Consider the following 21,284-nt stretch of genomic DNA (forward strand, 5'->3'; position numbering starts at 1 on the left):
TTAGCCATCTTTTTTATCTGGAAGTATGACACCAGTTTTGGCTCTGTGTCTAGTCAGCTAGTCATTTCCTAAGTTTGACCAAGTAGAAATGTGAGAAGATGGGATTTGGTCCTTCTGACAGGGACTAGGGTTTGCTGATATACATGATCCTTTAACTGGTCTCCTTGCCCTTGATCTTCACTCAGCCACCTACTTCCAGCCACCTAAGACCTTAGTGAGTTATCCAACTAGGGTACACTTCAGAGTAGGCCACCTCTCAACTCATTCCTGCAGCAAGTCTCCAAAGCCAGTGAAAATTGCTTATCCTTGTTTTTATGTGTACCATCTGAATCGACCCTCCAGTTTTATTCCTTTAAGTCCTTCTGACACACCCTATGCTCCTACCACCCTAAACAGCAAGCAGCACTTTCCACCTACTCCCCCCACCCCACGACAGAAAACCCTCACATGCACACTATGTTTTGGCCCCTCGAAATATTTCTTCAACTTACAATGCCCACCTCCTATTGTGATTATCAAGAGTCTGGGTTTATGTGTGGGGTAAGTGTAGTAATAACTGGGAAATACCAGGATTATTTGTACTTTTCGCAGAGATGACCTGTGTGTCTTTAAATTTGCCTTGATTTTGCCACTTTGTCAAGAGTGGAAGTGGATAGATTAGAAATCTCTGTGGGGCTAGGATGGAGGGCTTGATAGGTATAATCTAGGGTTTCAACTTTCTAGTTAAGAATATTACAACTGTAGGGGCAGTTTGCATTTTATCCTATGTGCAACCCCATGTAGCCAGTTTTCAGACCTTAATCAATCTTAAAATTTCAGAAAACTTCTGGTATGTAAATGCAGAATAAAATGTTTTCTAAGCCAGAGGAGAGAACTGTATCACTCTTGCTCCCTGCAAACAAATGCATGTTGACTGTAAACCTGTAAAAAATGTGAGTTGAGTGATTTAACAGAGTTGGTCATTGAACTTGTTAACAGCAGATGTCAGGTAAGAAAAACAGCAGATGAATGTAGACTGGAGGAGGAGCAATGGCTGCTGACAAAGGGAGGAGTGACAGATGACAAGGAGGGAGGGCCCAGCGAGGACTGCAGACTCACCGAGTATGAAGCTGTCTGGGAACAAAAACAGACAAAAAGAAACATACACCCTACCACCTCGGGAGCCCTTAGGGGAGTTATCATACACACCGATGCTCAGGATTGTTAGTCAGCAACCGGTTATCATATGCCCACTATGTGCCAGATTCCATTCCAGGAAATCAAGGGGAGTAGAGTATTAATTACAGTGCCTAGCTCTGAAAATATGTACTATCTGTGAACCTACATCAGCCAAGGTAAAGTTGTGTATATTAAACTCTTTACAAAATCAGGAGCATGTATAGAAACTATTATGAGGTTTTTCTCTCCAAAACATATAAAATCCTTCAGCCACTTACAAAATAAATGTGTTTACCACTTTCTCAAAGATGCCATTTCCTGCCAATGCTAATAATAATGGAGGCATTTCAGAATGATGGCCTAATAAAGTTCACACAGCTGTCTCTGTGTACAGACCCAGACGATACACAGCCATGATTTCTTAGCAGCTTCATAGGTCCATGTTCAGAAATGCAGCTCAGTTTAAATAGTTTCTCTCTTAATAGTTAGCTTATTTAAGAAAAGGAAGTATCTCATTCAAGATGCATATTTTTCCCAAGATTCTCCTGGAACAGGACCACAGCTCTGTGCATAAGTGGGTCATTAGGCAAAACATGAGTAGAGCCTTGAAATAGATCAGGAAGCTGCAACCTCCTCTTTGCACTTCAGTTTACTAGACTCCCCCATCACCAATTTACCAAAAGTAAGGGACTAGGAAGGCTGGTTGGGAAGGGAGGGAGAAGGGTGTACAGGGGGCATTATGGTTAGCTCACATAATGTGTGGGGAAATCCATGAGGAAGTCAGTATAGTACAGAGAGTTCAAGTAGTGATTCTATAGCATCTTGCTACGCTGATGGAGAGTGACTGTAATGGGGTATGTGGGGGGGACTTGATCTGGGGCATGTAGTAACCATAATATAGCTCATATAATTGTAGATTGGTTATTGTGAACAGTGCTGTGATAAACAGGGGTTCACGTGTCTTTTTTAAACTGGGCTTCTTCTTTCATTCTTTCTTTGTGTATGTATGTATGTATTTATTTATGCAATCATTCATTCATTTATCTGTCTTCTATCAATCTATCTGTCTATCTTTCTATCTGTCTATCTATCTTTCTGTCGTTAATATACAATTACATGAGTAACATTATGTTTACTAGACTCCCCCCATCACAAAGAGGCCCCCAGATATCCCATTGCAATCACGATCCATGAGCATAGTAAGACATTGTAGAATCACTACTTGCTTCTCTGTGTTGCACAGCCCTCCCTGTGACCTCCCTCCCACATTATACGTGGTTATTGTAATGTATGCTTTCTTTCCCTGTCCCCTTATCCCTCCATTCCCAACTATCCACCCCAGTCCCTTTCCTTTTGGTAAGTGTTAGTCCTTTCTTAGTTTCTGTGAATCTGGTGCTGTTTTCCTCATTCAGTTTCTCTTGGTTCACCTTCTCCAGAGGTTAGTAAAATCATTTGATAGTTGTCTTTCTCTGTCTGGCTTATTTCACAGAGCATAATACACTCTAGCTCTATCCATGTTGTTGTAAATGGTAGGATTTGTTCTTTCATTATGGCTGAATAATATTGCACTGTTTATCTTCTGATGGACACTTATCTTGGCTATTGTGAATAGTGCTGTGATAAACATAGGGGTGCACATGTCTTTTATAAACTGCTGCATTCTATTATCTATCATCTATCTATCTATCTATCTATCTATCTATCTATCTATCTATCTATCTATCTATCATTAATCTCTTGTTACATGGGTAACATTATGTTTACTAGACTCCCCCCATCACCAAATTACCAAAGTTAAGGGACTAGGAAGGCTGGCTGGGAAGGGAGGGAAAAGGGTTGAAAGGGAGCATTACGATTAGCTCACATAATGTGGGAGGGGTTCCACGGGGAAGTCAGTCTAGTACAGAGAATAAAGGAGTGATTCTATAGCATCTTACTAAGCTGATGGACAGTGACTGTAATGGGGTATGTGGTAGCGGGGGGACTTGATGATCTGGGGAGTCTGCTAACCATAATGTTGCTCATATAATTGTTGATTAATGATACTGAAAAAAAAACCCGTATTCCTGACTAGATAACGATTATACCCAGGATGAAAAAAAAGATCGGAGAGGCGAGGGTTGCAGCAGCGTGAGCTCAGGGCGGGCGTCCCGCCACTCCTTGGAAGCTGCTGCGCTCTCCCAGTCTGTCCGCAGGGCTTCCCCGGCCTCCCCCATCAGGCAGCGCTCCGCGGTGACCCCGGGGTCATTTTCCCAAGGCGCCTGCGCGGCATCCCCGCCGGCCTTCGGCCCTTGCGCGCCCTTGCGCCCGCCCGTCCCTCCCGCCCTCGGTACCCTGAGGCCGCTTGGCTGCCAAGCCGTGGTCCCCCTGGGCCCTCCTCCAGGGCGACCTCTGGGAACCTCAGGGCCGGGGACCTGCGAGTGCGAGCCGCTGGGGCTGCACAGATGAGCGAGGCCGGCGCGGGCGCGGGCTCCAGGAGCGCTCGAGGGTAGGCCTCCTGCCCCGCCTCGCCCTGAAGAACGCTCCTTCCTCCCCAAGAAGCTGCGAACCGCCTGCTGCCGCCGCCGCCTCCGCCTCCACCGCCTCTCCCTCCATCGCCGCTGCTCCCGCGTCCACCGCCGCTGCCCCCGCCAAAGTTCCCTGAAGGCCTTCACACGGAGGAAGGGTACAGGTAAGGGGGCGGCCCTGCGAGAGCGGCCGCTGACAGCTCCCCGGGCCCGCGCGCCTGCCCCTCATCGCCGCCTGGCTCCACCTCGGGGCGCCCTTGCCTCGCTCGCGCCCACCTCCCGAGCTGCGTGCCTGCAATTGTAAGTTTTTAAGTGCTGCTAGATGATTCTAAAAGAAATAGTTTTATAATTGAGATAAATTGACAGATTGCATTTCGTTTTAGGTGTACTACATAATGATATATGTGTTACACATTGTGAAATTACAGCAGTAAGTTTAGTTAACATCCATCACTATATATAGCTAGGATTCTTTCCTTGGGATGAGAACTTTTAATATCTACTCTCTCAACATTTAAATATACAAATGCAACATTGTTAACTATATTCACCATGCTGTATATTACATCCCAGGACTTGTGCATCTGGTACCTGAAAGTTGGTAACTTCTGACCTTCACCCATCGTGCCTACCCCCTACCCCTCCACATACCCACCTTCTCTGGTATTCACCAGTGTGTTCTGTATATGTATGAACTCTCCCTTTTTTCTTCTCTTTTGTTTTAGATTCCAAATGTAAGTGATACCATACAGTATTTGACTTAGTTCACTTAGGGTGCATCCATGTTGTTACTAATGGCAGAATTTCCATTTATTGGTAACTGAATAATATCACATTGTGTATATATATATATATACAACATTTTCTTTGTCCATTCATCCATCAGTGGACACTTAAGATTGTTTCCATGTCCTGGCTATTGGAATAATGCAGCACTGAACAGAGCACAATTTTAAGATTGTGATTTCACCTCCTTTGAAATACTCAGAAGTGGAATTGCTGGATCATGTGGTAGTTCCATTTTTTATTTTTTACTGAAGCTCCATACTGTTTTAGATAGCAGCAGGACCAGTTAACCTTCTAACAGTGCACCAAAAGGGAACCCTTCCCTCCACATCCTTGCCAACACTTGGTATTACTTGCCTTTGTGATAATAGACATTCTAACAGGTATGAGGTGATATCTCATTGTGATTTTGATTTGCATTTCCTTGATGATTAGTGATACAGAGCACCTTTTCATGTGCCCCTTGGCAATTTGTATGTGTCCTTTGGAAAAATATCCATTTACATCCCTGCCCGTTTAGTAATTGGGTTGTTTGGTGGGTTTTCTCCCCTACTGAATCACATTAATTCTTCCTATATTTTAGATATTAATCCCTTATCAGATATGTGGTTTGAAAATATTTTCTCTCAGTCTATAGATTGTCTTCTTTATTTTGTTGATTGCTTCCTTTGCTGTACAGAACCCTTTTAGTGTGAGAGAACCCTACTTTTTGTTTTTACTTTTGTTGCCTTCTTTCACTCTTGGTGTCAAGTTCAAAAAACCATCAAGTCCAGTGTCAGTGAGCTTATGCTCTTATGTTTTCTTCTAGGAAGTTCATGACTTTAGGCCTTAATGTTTCAGTCTTTGGTCCATTTTGAGTTTCTTTTTGTGTATGGTGTAAGATAATCCAGTTTTGTTATTTCGCTGTGCAGTTTTCCCAACCATTTGTTCAAAAGACTGTCCTTTCCCACTGTATATTCCTGGCTCCTTTGTTGTAAGTTAATTAACCCTGTATGACTGGGTTTATCTCTGAGCTCTCTATTCTGTTCCGTGGATCTCAGTCTCTGTACTGTACTGTTTTGATTATTATAGCTTTATTGATACAGTTTGAAATCAGGGAGCTTGATGCCTCCAGCTTTGTCCTTGTTCTTTCTCAAAATTTCTTTGGCTATTCAGACTTTCGTGGTTCCATACGCATTTTAGGTTCGTGCTAGTTCCATGAAAAATGCCACGGGGGTTTTGGTAAGGGGTTACATTGAATCTGTGGATTGCTTTGTGTAGTATGTGGTGATAATCGTTTCAGTCTAGGAGCACAGACTCTTTCCATTTCTTTACCTATTCTTCAGCTTCTTTCATCAGTGTCTTACAGTTCTCAGCATACAGATTTTTTCACCTCATTGGTTAGATTTATTCGTGGGTATTTTATTGTTTTCAATGCAGTTATAAATGGGAGTAGTTTCTTAATATCTCTTTCTGATAGTTCACAATTAGTGTGTAGAAATACAGCTGAGTTTTGTATATTGATTTTACATTCTCAATATTATTGACTGCATTCAGTTAGTTGTATTAGCTTTTTGAGTCTTCAGTGTTTTATGTGCATGTGATATACATATAATGATGGTTTTGCTTTTTTTGTTCTTATTTGTTTGCCTTTTGTTTCTTTTTCTTGCTTAATTGCTCTGGGTAGGACTTCTATGACTTTGTTGAATAAAAATGCAGGAGTGGTACCCTTATCTTGTTGCTGATCTTAGAGGAAAAGCTTTCAGTTTTTCACATTGTGGATGATGTTAGCTGTTGTCTTACCACATATGACTTCTATTATGTTGAGGTATATTCCCTCCATACGTACTTTGTTGAGAGTTTTTGTCATGAATACATATTGAAGGATTTCTCAAATGCTTTTTCTGTATCTCTTGAGATGATTATGTGATATATTTTTTAAAGGTTTTTAAAAATTTTTATTAAGGTTCTATTGATATACACTCTTATGAAGGTTTCACATGAAAAACAATGTGGCTACTACAGTTACCCATATAATCAAGTCTCCACCCATACCCCAATGCAGTCACTGTCCATCAGTGCAGCAAGGTGTCACAGATCACTATTTACCTTCTCTGTGCTACAGTGTTTTCCCCATGATTCCCCACCACATGTATACTAAGCATAAAGCCCCTCCATCCCCTTCTCCCTCCCTCCCTCCCCACCAGCTCACCCACACCACTCTCCTCTGGTAACCACTAGTGACTTCTTGGAGTCTCTGAGTCTGCTGCTATTTTGTTCCTTCAGTTTTGCTTTGTGGTTATACTCCAGAAATGAGGAAAATCATTTGGCACTTGTCTTTCTGCACCTAGCTTATTTCAATGAGCATAATAACTTCCAGCACCATACATGTTGTTCAAATGGTAGAATTTGTTTTCTTCTTAAGGCTGAATAATATTCCATTGTGTATATGTACCACATCTTCTTTACCCATACACCAACTCATGAACACTTAGCATGGCTACTGTGAATAGTGCTGTGAGAGACATAGTGGTGCATGTGTCTTTTCTAAACTTGGCTGCTGCATTCTTTTTTTTCTTTTCTTTCATTTCATTTCATTTTATGTTATTTTATTTTATTTATTTAGTTTTATTTTGGTATTATTAATCTACAATTACATGGAGAACATTATGTTTAGTAGACTTCCTCCTTCACCAAGTACCGCCCACAAACCCTGTGACAGTCACTGTCCATGAGCATAGTAAGATGCTGTAGAATCACTCCTTGTCTTCTCTGTGTTACACATCCCTCCCAGTGCCCCCTCCTACATTATACATGGTAATCGTAATGCCCCCTTTCTTTTCCCCTTCCTTATCCGTCCCTTGCCACCCATCCTCTGAAGTCCCTTTCCCTTTGCTAACTGTTAGTCCACTCTTGGTTTCTGTGATTCTGCTGCTGTTTTGTTCCTTCAGTTTTTCTTTGCTCTTTTACTCCACATATGAGTGAACTCTTTTGGTAATTGTCTTTCTCCACCCAGCTTACTTCACTGCGCATAGTACCGTCTACCTCCATCCACGTTGTTTGCAAATGGTAAGATTGGTTTTCTTCTTATGGTGGAATAATATTGCATTGTGTATATGTACTACATCTTTATTGATGCATCTACTGATGGACACTTTGCTTGTCTGTTGTGAATAATGCTGTGATAAACATAGGGGTGCACATGTCTATAAAACTGTGGTGCTGCATTCTGTCTTATCTATGTATCTATCTATGTATCTATCTATTTTCTATAGTCTGTCATCTATTTTTCTATCTATCTAATCTGTCTATTTATCACCTATATCTGTCTATTTATAATTAATCTACAATTAAATGAGTAACATTATGTTTACTCAAGTCCCCCCATCACCAAGGTCCCCCGAGATACCCCATTGCCATCACTGCCCTTCAGTATAGTAAGATACTGTAGAATCACTACTTGTCTTCTCTGTGTTGTACAGCCCACCCTGTTCCCCCCTCCCACATTATATATGCTGATTCTAATGTGCCCATTGTTCCCCCCATCCTGATCCCTCCATTCCCACCCATCCACCCCAGTCCATTGCCCTTTGGTAACTTTTAGTCCATTCGAGGGTTTTGTGAGGCTGCTGCTGTTTTCTCATTCAGTTTTTTCTTTGTTCTGATACACCAATGATGAGTGATGTCATTATATATACATATATATGTAGGCAAGAATCACTAATGTTTGCTAAGATGATGCAGCTCCCCACAGCTGGGCAGTGCCCGCCATCTGGGGGTGGAGTTTGCAAGAGCAGCACTGTTGCCTGGAGATTCCATGATGTCACAGTGGTGCCTCTTTCCTAGACACAGAATGTGTATGCTTAGAGGAGCAGCTGTGATTCTGGTGAGGTGGACACTGAACAACTTGACAGCATCAGGTAAAATGGAATCCAGACCCAAGGTACTGTGTGTTTCTTTTTATTTTGGTGTCAGTACGAAACAGTTACAAGAGCAACATTATGGTTACAAGACTACCCCCATTATCAAGTCCCCACCACTTAGCCCGTAAGAGTCACTGTCCATCAGCCCAGGAATATGCTGTAGAAGCGCTACTGATCTTTGCTGTGTTATACTGCCTTGCCCATGTGTGCCACCCACCCACATTATGTGTGCTACTCATAATGCCCCATTTTCCCTCTCTTCCCTCCCTTCCAACCCATCCTCCTCAGTCACATTTCCTTTCGTAACCATGAGTCCATTTTTGGGTTCGGTGAGGCTGCTGCTGTCTTGTTCCTTCACTCTTTCTCTTTTTTCTAATACTTCATAGGTGAGTGAAATCATTTGATGCTTTTCTTTCTCTGCGTGGCTTATTTCACTGAGTATACTACTCTCTAGCTCTGTCCATGTTGCTGCAAATGGTGGAATTTTTTTTTATTATGGCTAAATAATATTGCCCTCTTCATCTTCTGATGGACACTTAGCTCGGCTATTGTGAATAGTGCTGTGATACACATAGGTGTGCATATGTCTTTCTTAAACTGGGCTGCTGCATTGTTTCTTTATGTATGTATGTATGTATGTATGTGTGTATGTATGTATTCATTCATTCATTCGTTATCTATAAATCTATCTATCTATCTATCTATCTGCCTATCTATCTTTCTGTCATTAATATACAATTAGATGAGTAACATTATGTTTACTAGATTCTCCCCATCACAAAGATGCCCCCAGATACCCCTTTGCAGTCAGTGTCCATGAGCATAGTAAGACTCTGTAGAATCACTTCTTGTCTTCTCTGTGTTGTACAGCCCTCCCACATTATATACGCTAATCGTAATGTGCACTTTCTTTCCCTCTCCCCTTATCCCTCCATTCCCAACTATCTACCCCAGTCCCTTTCCCATTGTTAACTGTTAGTCCATTCTTGGGTTCTGTGAATCTGGTGCTGTTTTTTTCATTCAGGTTCTTTTCTTTCTCCGTCTCCAGAGGTTAGTGAAATCATTTGATACTTGTATTTCTCTGTGTGGCTTATTTCACTGAGCATAATACCTTCTATCTACATCCATGTTGTTGTAAATGGTAGGATTTGTTTTCTTCATCTAGCAGAATAATACTACACTGTTCATCTTCTGATGGACACTTATCTTGGTTATTTTGAATAGAGCTGTGATAAACATAGGGGTGGAAATGTCTGAAATTAACTGGGCTGCTGCATTCTGTTATTTTTAATGTGTATGTATGTATGCATTCATTTATGTACTTATTTATTCTTTGTTTATTTATCATTAGTCTACAACTACATGAGTAACAGTATGTTTACTAGATTCTCCCCACGACCAATTTACCAAGGGATAAGGGACTAGGAAGGCTGGCTGGGAAGGGAGGGAGAAGGGTGGAAACATGTCATTACGATTAGCTCACATAATGTGGTGAGGTCCCACAGGTAAGTCAGTATAGTATAGAAAAGTCAAGTAGTGATAGTGTAGCATCTTACTATGCTGACGTACAGTGACTGTAATGGGGTATGTTGGGGGGACTTGATGATCTGGGCAGTCTAGTAACAATGTTGCTCATATAATTGTAGATTGGTTATAGTGAATAGTGCTGTGATAAACAGAGTTGCACGTGTCATTTTTAAACTGGTCTGCTGCTTTCTTTCTTTGTGTATGTATTTATTTATTCATGCATTCATTCATTTGTCTATGTATGTATGTATGTATGTATGTATGTATGCATGTATTTATGTATGCATGTATCTATCTACCTATTGTTTGCTTTGTGGTACATTTTAGAGTCAATGTGTATTTACCGTGCCTTAGCCTTGGAACCAGCCCTTACTTGTTTTAATGGAAAGTGGTGTCTAGAAAGCAATATCTGGGTAGTAGGGGTGTTCATTGCTATTTGGTATCATGCTCCCAGGTATTCCCAGTGGACAGAGCTAAGAGCATACATTATCACAGACAATTACCTTTATGTTTATTTGTATACCTATCTTGTATATGGAAAGCTATGAGTTCATTCTGATTTCTCTAATTCCAATCCAACACCACAGGATTCATTTTTTTTCTTCCTTTCTGTGTTTGTAATGCCCTTCTTTGGTGGTGAGAAACAGGGCTATTTATAGTTTTTGCTATTTATTTTTGCTATTTATATATGTGATCAGTCTCACTGTATGTACACAGTTTCAGTTATTGCTGACAAATCCTCTCTTATTACTGAAGACTGCTTACTCTCCCTCTTGGGCCCTTAGACCCCATGCCAGTTTCCCTGCACTCTTGGGGACTCACCTCTCTCCTGCTTATGCTCTGACTTCTGGTGGTGAACTACCCCTCTCCTGATTGCCCTCCTCACCCTGTTGGTCTTCATACCATACCAGGTTGCCACTCTTTATTTGAGCTTTGACAGCCCATTATGGGCTACTGTGACCCCCCACCCCACAGTTCCTCTTCCTACAGACACCTTACCTAATGTATTTAAGGCTGAATTTCTCAAGAACAGAAGGAAAACGAAAGGGAAGAGTAAGAGCTCCATTATGTTTTGTAAAATTCCCTATTCCTTCTGACTCCAGTGGAAATGTATTACTCAAATCAAGGTATAAAGAAACAACATTTCTTGACTGATAGATATAATATAAGACTCTGTACTATTCCCATGTAATAGTAACAGCAAAGGAGAGGAAATATTCAGCCTGAATGGCATTGAAGAAAGGATAATAAGACAAATATATTCCAGTCTTGCGGTCAGCAGATCTGATACATTAATCTGATTATTACATGTCACAAAAGAAGACACATTGCTTGGAATCTTTGCATTTTTTTAAAGCCTCTTAGCTGGCTTTCAAGGGTTCCCAGAGCTATTCTGACAGGCCTTTTCCATCTCAGATTCTGTAGGTCACAGACATCTGGCACTGCCTTCTTTGCTGTAAGGCTGTGCTCACTAGAATGTGCTTCCCAGGCTCTCTTTGACCTCAGCAGAAAGCTCTATTATCTCAAAGACAAAGTATGTAGGGGGAAGGCATACTTGTGTGCATGGTAGTACTTAGGGATCAGTCTAAACTCTACCCACGCAGATGTGTCATCCCCACTGCCCCTCCTCCACATTCTCATCCCCTGGCATTCCTTCTGAATGCTGAGTTCAGAGGAGCTGGACTGGAATAGGCAGCCACACAGCTCCTCACTGTGACCTGGTCAATGTCTACAATGTAGGGTCTTATAACATTGAGTTTGGTCAAGTTCCGGCATCAATGGGTACCAGTATGGGAACCTAAAAAATAAACCAAACAGAGGAAGCTTCAAAGATGTCCTGGAAGGTGAAAGGGACTAGAAGTTACAGAGGGCAGTGGGGTGACTTCTAATGGCCCCATGGCAGCAATCAGAAATTCTTAAATTGCCAGGAATGTCATTGAATACTGTACATGCTATCTCAAGTGGGGACAGTACTGAGCATCGTGAATATAATAGTTTTTCAGAATTCAGAACAGGGAAGCGTGTGTGTGTGTGTGTGTGTGTGTGTGTGTGTGTGTGTGTGTGTGTGTGCATGTAGAGAGGGATGCCTTGTGGTGTTTGCTCTCCAAGGAGACTTTGATGTAGTCAGATCCCAGGCCTTGATGTCCTCAGAGCCCAATTTCATCAATAAATGACTTACCAGTTTTTTTATATCCAGTAAATAGCTGACCCTAGGTTTGATGTGCAATTCCACCTGCTTATTAAGGCTTTAATTTTGTCTCATGTTGCCAAACTCATTATGTCTAAACCAGACTCATGAATTTTCCTCACAAAACCACATGAACACCCTGGGCTTTTGTTTGGCAGTTATAGTTACACAGACTGAAAAACCAGAAATCACGTTCTATTCTTTCTTCTCTGCCAAGGCCTCTCAGTCACCAACAACAGGCAAGTTTTTTCCAACATCTTTGCCATCAATCCTTTAATTTCCTACTGCCTGTTTTTTAGTTCAGACACTAATTGTCTCACACTGGACTGCTCTAACTTAGCCTCATATTTTAGCAAATATTTTTTATTTAATGGAGAAATGTTGATTGACACCTATGTATTAGAGTACTTCTGTATACTGGTACTATAACCTATGGGTCATTTTGGGTTAATTTTTCACAAAATTAGAATCATAATTAGCATAAAACCATTTTCTCCATTATGTTATGAAGTTTTATGTGCAGTCATGTTCTATTTTGGAATAACAATTCATATAAATTTTATGAAAATCATAAGGCACATAGGAGGGCCAAGTTTTCCCTCTCAGCAGTTCTCTTAGTCATTCAGCCAAGTGTGCCTGGGTGAACTGAACCATAAAAGGAAGTGGGAGGTGAAAGGGATTGCCAGTAGTTACTGTTTTTTTCACTTGATCTTGATGTATATCATATATGTGTTTATGGTTAAAGGCTGCTGTTGTCCATTATAACCAAATGAGTGTAGTCTTTATTGGAATCTGGCAATATTTATCAAAACCAATATAAAGATCATAAGTTCTGATTGTAAAATAGCATCTTCCCTTATAAAATCTGTTTTAGCTTTACAAGCTAAGTAACAGATGTGGAGGACTATAGAGTGGATTGTTTGAGGCAAATGAAGCTACCTTAAACTCACATGAAAAAACGTAGAAGCTGCTTCTTATTCCTCTTCGCATAATTCTGAGCATTTATAGTATCAAGAAATATTTAGGAGGTAGAATAAGGCTTGGTGGTGGAATTGAATGGATGGCACAAAATAGAAATGAGGTTTTTTTGGTTTTGTTTTTATTTTGATTATGAGAAATAATACTGAATCGTCATAACAATGGAAACAAATTTGTTTGGAAATTAATCAGCCCCTCTAGGCACTTAAACTCTATAATGAAAAATTTACTCCTTCTAACTCTGCCACTCCAAGTGCCTTTGGAAAAATAACTTATTTACATTCCCATCTAAAGATAAGACATGATCACATTTGCCACCAGATATTATTGCAAAATTCTTTTTGGCCCTTTATGAAAAGTTCTGTAGAGACATAAGAAATGAAAACATCCTAGAGTACACAAATATTTATACTACTAGAAAAAATAATCATTTGCTTCACTTAAGTTGTCATCAGTGCATTTATAAAGGATTATAAGAATTTTTATAAGTCTCAATGGTATTAGTAGGTATCTAATATTAAAAAAGTAAATCCAATTTCATTTAAAGTTAAAGGCAGGATGTGAAATATAATGGAAACAGTGCATAACTACTTTAATGCTTTTTTAAAAAGCTATCTTTATATTTTAGCTAAATACTTTCGAAGCGTAAATGGTTGTCATTGTAAGTCCCTAAAATACAAATGGCTTTGACCTTTTAGAATATTGTTTTGAATTTAGTTACCACTGTAAACTTTAAGGGTATGATTTTGTTTTTTATTATCAAATACCTCTTTCTTCCTGCCTTATAATAAGAAAGACACAATTCTTAGCTCCAATACCAAATAGAATAAGTATGACCGTAATTTCATACAAAGGCTGAATGGCAAGGTCAGATTTAAAAGCCACAAGGAGATTAGATTGGCACAAATGAATGTATTTATGTATTATATTCAATTGAATAGAGTTGAATTCTGTGTATGGTGTATGTGTATCAATGGGTACTTTTGGAAAGCTGTTCTTTTAGGTAGCAATTAGCTGTCATTGACTGAGTTTGCAAAGTACAGCAAGGTCATAAATAAACAGTACAGTAAGACATTCCGCTTAACCCAGATTATAAATGAAATCAGTCACAGGCTGTTTATATTTGTGATGTGGGGGGCATACTGATAAAGAGAAGAGATGCACAAGGGTTACTGCTAAGCTTGTGCTTTAGTTATTCTACAGAAAGAGAGAGAGAGGCAAAGACAAAAATTGACTAATGGTGTGAGATTCATTCCTCAAGGAACCCAAATCATAAGTGCTGTCCTAAAGCTTCCCCACTGGTTATAGTTTTAAAAGAGATCACTTACCTTCTGGAGCTGTCATCTGGCAGGCAGCAGGGTCTGTGCAGAGGGAGAACAACCACAGAGCAGCGCAGAAGACAGCACTTCCCAGTACCACAGCATGTCTGGGACCAGGCAAATGTTTTGGTACACCAGTTCTGCACTTCTTCACAGTTCATTCATAGGGTTTACACTGAGAAGGGAGTAGTTAACAGGGATGGGGCCATCTGTGCAAGGGGAAGTCTGAATATATCAAATAGTCAAAGCATCTTGGAGTCCTTTGGTCATATGTTTTCTTAGGAGGAGTTTGTCAAGATGGACTCTGATGAAGTCAGGTTCTTCTGTCTGTGGGAAATAAAATGGAAGGTCTTGTTAAAGAGACCTCTAACGTCAACTTTCCTCAAGCCTGGAAGCCCTCAATGATGGGGTAGGGCCGAGGGGAGGGTATCAGGGTAATGGAGATTCACAATCAACTTTCTGATTGCTGTGCATCTGTCTTTAAAGAGGGAGTAAATCAGACTTCAGTTAAGAAACAAATACAGTGCAGACCTTGGTAGTAAAGAAGAGCAGACCTGTCAAGTCCTCATCCCTAAGGTATTAAAGTTGAGGTTCATTCACAACTAGTTTGCTCATGACTGGCTTCCATCCTGATGGCAAAAGTCTGTTCTGACTGGTTGATACCAATTGTAACTGCGTTGACCATTATATCTGCTGGAATTTTTGCCAGCCCATGGCCGTTAAGGAGCCTAGGAAGTTCACAAAACTGTTAGCTGCAGTTAGATTGGGAGGGATGGAGAATGAATTGACCATACATTTTGGATCCAAAGATGCAAACAATTTAGCCATATTTTTTTCTGTGTAGTGAATTAAGTATTTTCCTCCAACCAGAGCCAAAGGCAAGAGAGGAAAGATCTGGGAGGATACAGTGTCTGTGGTGTGGTCCTCCTAGGCATGCCCTAAAGGAGTGCCGGAGTGTTTGAGCCTTCCCCTCCCCTCATCTGTGAAGCACTTCCCTTCAGATTAGTTCTAATCCTTTGCTCCATAACATATACTGCTTTTTACTAATGGTTATAGTTTTACAAGTGTGTGTGTGTGTGATCCTTGATGGTAGAGAGGAAACATGTCATTTCCTATTACCTTTGTTTGCCACGCCTTGTATATTGCATCACTTTGTTGACTGATAAATTAATACAAATAAACATAGTCTTGCCCAGGGGATTCCATTCTTTCTATGCCCTACTCTCCTATTCCCTACTTTTTCCTGAAAGATGAAGGCTCTGCCAAGGACCTCAGCAGGCCCCAGTGTATGGATTTAAAACTGCATGGGGCATCTCAATTGTTTATTTAATGAAATTTTATTAAAATGCGTATTTTACCAGGAATCCCACTGAAGTCTTTACAGGACCTAGAGAGGAAAAAAGAGCTCACATCTTGTGAAAGTGTATTAAATTCACAAAGAGGAGAGGTGCCATTGGACAATCTTTTCTTGGACATGGCCTTGGGTGTTCTGTTTCGTACTGTTTGGGTAGGTTATGTGGGAGATAGGGTGGATATTTTCAGCTGGTTTAGATGTTTGAGGTGGGGATGTGAGAGGGATTGAGTGAGACTTCTGTGTGATAATGCACAGAGAATCTTAAAGCTCTCTCTTCTTTACCTGCCTATATGGAAAAAGCACCCAGTCAAACTCAGTCATCAAGGCAGTGACTCAGTCAGACAGGAACCACAGGAAATATTTATACAGGATGGTCTGTTATGTGGAATCTGTGGAAACCAGACCACCCTTCCTATGGGTCAGCTGCCAAAGTCCTGAAATAGATGGAAGCACTGGGACCTTGCTGTTCTGGTATTTAGCCTTGCTATGCAGCACATAACTGGGGGGAGGGCTTCACTCCCATCATGCTTCCCTGTGGTCTCTCCCATCCTCAGTTTACTACCATTCCTTCATTTCCTCTCACACGCTTTCATCCTGTTTAAACTTGGGAGAAAACAAGGAAAGAGGAAAGACAGGAAGGGGGATCCAACAGGCCTTCATCTGAGAAGACAGCTACCAGCATCAGGCGCTGTTGGTAGCTTCAGGCCTTCCCGGGGCAGCTCCAGACACCTCCTCCAATTGTTGACTCTTACAGAAAGTTCTTTTTCCCTGTCACGTCCATATCCCAACCGTGGATTTTGTCATTCCTTGTGCATTGTGTTTATGCAATGAATTTTCTTTCCCTCACCACTCTCCCCTGTATACAGACACAAAAATCCCTGTAAGATATTTATCTATATTTTAGAATTACAGTAGAAATGTACATCACTCCAGTGAGTACTTCTCAAGACAGCACCAACTAGATGGAGTTTAAAGGTGATCTAGGACAACCCGCACCTTTGAGAGGCCCAAAGCGGTAAAATGACCTCCCCCAAATCAAATGCATCCGAAACAAGGGAACCCAAACTAGAATTAGTACAAATGCTTTGTGAGGACTGTCTGTCGTCCTTGGCCCTTGCAGCCAATCAATGACCAATAATTGCAACATGGCTTTGAAACAAGGTATTCAAACTCTCTAATAATCAAGAATGATGAGGACAAAGATGAGGAATGCAGAGGTGCCTCGGGCTCAGGTACACTCTGAAATGTTAAGTCTGCTGAAACCCACAGGAAATTAATGAAGGGAGCTTTATTCTGGGGCAGAAACAGCTAGATGGCTATTGTAATAGTCAAGACAAACTCCTGACCTTTCCATCTGTCAAGTTTTATTGCCATGATTTAAACATTATGGATCTCTGTGAGCCATTATCTGCATCTCTGCTGTAAATCACACTGAGAATGTTCTACAGAGTTACAAGAAGGAAAAAGGAGCAGCTATGAATAGGACATACAGCTTGTTGTTGCCAAACCGTTTTTCAATAATGGATAAAAATTCAGTCCCCCAAACCACATGTGTCCCTGCTAGTGTTCCCCATTACATCCTGCCACCCCAATTCAGTGGATTACCCACCAGTGACAGTGATTTGTCAAGTTCAAGTGTGACATGTTGAAAACCAGGGTACAGACTATCAGAGCTTTTAGGAAGTTACACATGATTTTGTAGAGATGCAGATTGTTGGAGGGGATTCTCTTAGCAGTGTTCTTTCTGTGGAGTCCTAATGAGAATGTCTACTGCTAACAGTTTTTTATATTAAAATATTCCATTAATTTTTTAAAAAAGCGTGAGCAGCAGTGAAAGGGCATGGATTCCTTCCTCTGATACCACCCTGAATTAAGAAATACAGTAAGGCAAATGATTCTGTACTTCTATCATTTTTCAGTGTTCACAAATTCTTGAACTTAAAATCAGTATATGATTTTGATAATCAGTGGTCATGCTTTCTCATGGAGGGCCTTTAATTTCAGAGATGACAACAAATGTTACAGGACACTTTGGAGCTAAACCACTATAATCTAGTCTGGAGCTAAACCACTATAATCTAGTCTTTATAGATAATTGAAATCGACTTTTTTTTTTCCAACTCTGTTACCCTGGAGGTAATCAGGAGGTACTGTCAATAAAACAGTCTCTGGGCCAATCACATATATTCCCATTGCTTCAAATCAGTAATTCTGATTGACTTATTTTTCATCTCCTTAGTGATCCAATCCAACCTTTTGTCAGGGGCACAATGGCATCAAGAGGATACAGTTTTAGGGGCCAGGGCATATGGGGCCAACTCCTGACCTTGAAATGGACTAAGGACCTCTGACAAGTCAGTTTACCTCTGAATCTTGTTTCCTCCGTCTGTAAAATGAAAGCATTGAATTAAACAAACTATAAATTTTCTTCTAGTTTTAGCATTCACTGTGTCTGAAATGGAAAGAAGAAAAGCAGAAGAAAGGAGCAAAACAGCAGGGATAGGACCACATGATAGATACTTCATGCCTTCATAGTTGGCAGTCAGCAGCACCAGAGACATGAAATCCTGCCTCTGGCATCATTTTAATCTGGGATGAGAGCACTCACTTCCTTGCTAGGACAAGATCTTATTCCATATCAAATATTACAGTTTCTTTAAAAGCTAAATTTCAATTAGTCATAATGCACGAATCCCAAGGTACAATCAGGATTGGATCACAAGTCAATCACAGAGTTAATCACTGTATCTAACTTCTTCCAAGATCATTTTCTATACTCATGCATGAATTCTCATCTCTCTCGTTGTCTCTTTCTAGACAATCATTGAACTAGGTTTTAAAATAATGAACTAACCTTCTGCAATTTCCTACTCAAATCTGAGGTACATTTTAGCTGAGGGTAGTTTTTCTAGTCATTTAGCCCTCTGGTGAGTTGTGCTCAGTCATATTTATGTATAAATGCTCCATCATTTTACACTGAGAAACTCATGCCCGGTGAATGTCTCATGAAATTAATTTTGCAAATTAGCTGTATTTCTGGCAATCCAACCCAAAATAGAAGGCCCTTTGCAGAGTATGAAATGGGGGTTAGGGAAAGTGGCACCTAGTTTGCTCTCAGAATCAGAGTTGCCCAAGAGAGAACTTGCCTTTGGCATTCCTGAAGTGGGAATACACCGCATTTCTGTCAATGTCCTGGGGCCTTTCTATCATGGAGACCCATGAAGTTCTTCTTGAGAGGTTGTGATAGCTAAAACAAGAATAAGAATATGGCTCCCTTGACACCAGTGACTACATTCCCTTGGATGGAGCCGAAGACTTGCTTGGTAGCAGGTTATGTCATAGTGAAGCCCCAATGCATTTGTCAGTAAGATTCTCAGCAAGCTATCCCTACACCATTGGCAATCATTCTCCTGCTCTTGATGGCAGCATGATGTAACAGGGCACATCTAGTTGCACAAACCCAGCAAACTTTACTGGGTACCTGTTTTGCATCAGGCAGATTAACTTAACTGAATCCATTAAGTTAATCACCAGTAATCTTTATCTCTTAAGAGCACTTAGTTCAATCTAGGGTCCATAGAAACCTTCTTGGAACAACTGATGCCTGCAGTGAGACTTAAAGGAGGAAAAAGAGTCAGCCACATGGACAAACCCAGGGAAAACTTCCCTAGAGAAATCTAGAACAGGGCAGAGTCTGGAAAATCTCCACCGCTGCAGAGAAAGGCAGGCAGGCTAGTGTGAGCAGAGCATGAGGTGGCACTTTTTCTGTAAAGGGCTGGCTAGTAAATATTTCAGGCTTTGTGGTCTGACACTCCTGACAGACTCAGTTCTGTCGGTGTAAGATGAAAGCAGCCATTTGCAGTGTGCCAGTAACATTTTATTTCCAAACCAGGCAGCTGGCAATATTTGGCCCAGGAGCCATCATTTACCGGCCGCTGGAGAAGCGCATCAGTTGCTTGTAGGCAGAGCAGCATGGTGACTGGGAAGGTCGAGGTCTGTGGTGGCAGGACTCCTTTGTCAGGCAAAACAGCCTGGATTTGCAGGACTTGAGAAACAGTTGGGGCCTGAGCTGCCCATAACAAAGCCAAAGGCTAGATGGTCTTCTTACCTCTTGCTGAGAGGAAAACCGCACCAAGCAAAGGTGTTGGCTATTTATCTCTTCTCACAGCATGCCCAGACTTCCTCCAAGGCCTTGCTTGCTCAGTTGGCACAGTAGGAGGTTCCAGGCGAGGCCAGGGTCTTTCCTGCCTGTGACTGTAAGCAGCACTGTCTCTTTCCAGTTCTCCACAGGCATCTGGAGACAGGGGCATAATAGGATTTTTTATGACATTTGTTCAGTTCAAGAACAGGGGAAGGGGAGCAGGGGCTCTGATAGCACCAGGGATCTTTTGAATGCATGGACTTTCTTCCCTCACAGAGAGATTTGGGAAATCAGAAGCATTTATGCAAATGTGTATACCATGATGTTACGATTTTCCCTCTCTGTAGACTCCTGCTCCAACCAAATTTGCTGTGAGCCCAACGGAGAATAATTCAGCTCATTCTCTCATTGTGTGACAATTTGGCTAGCTCCCTGCCACACAGTCATAATGTACCTGAAGTGAAATCATTTCTGTGCTCTTCTTGTAGTTCCAGGTGAGAAGGGAACTGCAAGGTTGTCAAGTCTCAGAGGAGCAGGACAGGGTTAGACCCAACTAGACAAGGAAGGCTTAGGGAATGAGTTCTTTGGGTAATTAAATCCTCCATTTAAAACAAAGGGTCCTACAGCCAGAGGGAGGGAAAAGGGGAAACCAACACTATTACCTGCTCTGTCTTATTTGATGCTCCAGACAACCATGGAGGGAGGTACATAGTGCCCCTATTTTCTGATGAGGAAACCAGACCTTTGAGATGGCTAAGCTAGGCTTCAAAGCTAGGCCAGTAGCACAATTATCTTTTCACCATATGTTTTTGAGCTTTGACAAATTCAAACAGTTACTAAATTTATGAGCCAGTATCATGAAGACTGAGATAATACTGAAAGGTGATGGGCATGCAGTTTCACAGTATTACTAGAAGTCAAGTCTGTATCATAGCCTCCCAGGGAAGAAGAAACTTCAAAGGTTATCTAAGCTAAGCATTAGTATGGGGGTCACTGGAGCCTTGGTGACGCTGGTGGGCACGTGTTGGTAAGCCTGTGAACTACTCTACCGTTAGAAATGTTAAGTGGTAGTATGAAAGCAGTCCAAACTAATTTGGGCTTTGAAATAGAAACTTGGCTGGTAAAGGAACCAGTTAAAAATGACCCTTCAGAGCACTGCAAAGGATGGTAGGAGTTCCAGCCCAAGGTGCTTATAAGTATCTTACAGTATTTCAAAGCTTGACATGATTGGGAAACTAAATAATCAGCTTGAAATCTCTATACAGTTTCTCAGGGCCTCATGTGAGAAATGTAACCTCTTCAATTATAAAAGGATATAGTGGGACCTACCATAAGGTGATTTACGCCAAGATGTTAGGAATGCTGACTCCACAGGGAATTCTGCCTTCAGATAACTCCCAAGCCTTCAACTTCAGCCAAAATGC

General features: G+C 41.2%; 1 protein-coding gene across 1 annotated transcript in view; it reads left to right on the top strand.

Moving 5' to 3' along the window:
- The first annotated feature begins 981 nt into the window (after positions 1-981).
- The window catches only part of LOC140848537 (uncharacterized), a 73,688-nt gene continuing 53,385 nt past the window's right edge, over positions 982-21,284 (top strand). The window contains exons 1-2 of the mRNA XM_073232561.1: positions 982-988; positions 3,608-3,965. Coding sequence (XP_073088662.1) covers positions 982-988; positions 3,608-3,965 — 365 coding nt within the window. The remainder of the gene's footprint in view (positions 989-3,607; positions 3,966-21,284) is intronic.

The sequence above is a fragment of the Manis javanica genome, chromosome 1 (assembly GCF_040802235.1).
Source record: "Manis javanica isolate MJ-LG chromosome 1, MJ_LKY, whole genome shotgun sequence".
NCBI classification, from domain to species: Eukaryota; Metazoa; Chordata; class Mammalia; order Pholidota; family Manidae; genus Manis; species Manis javanica.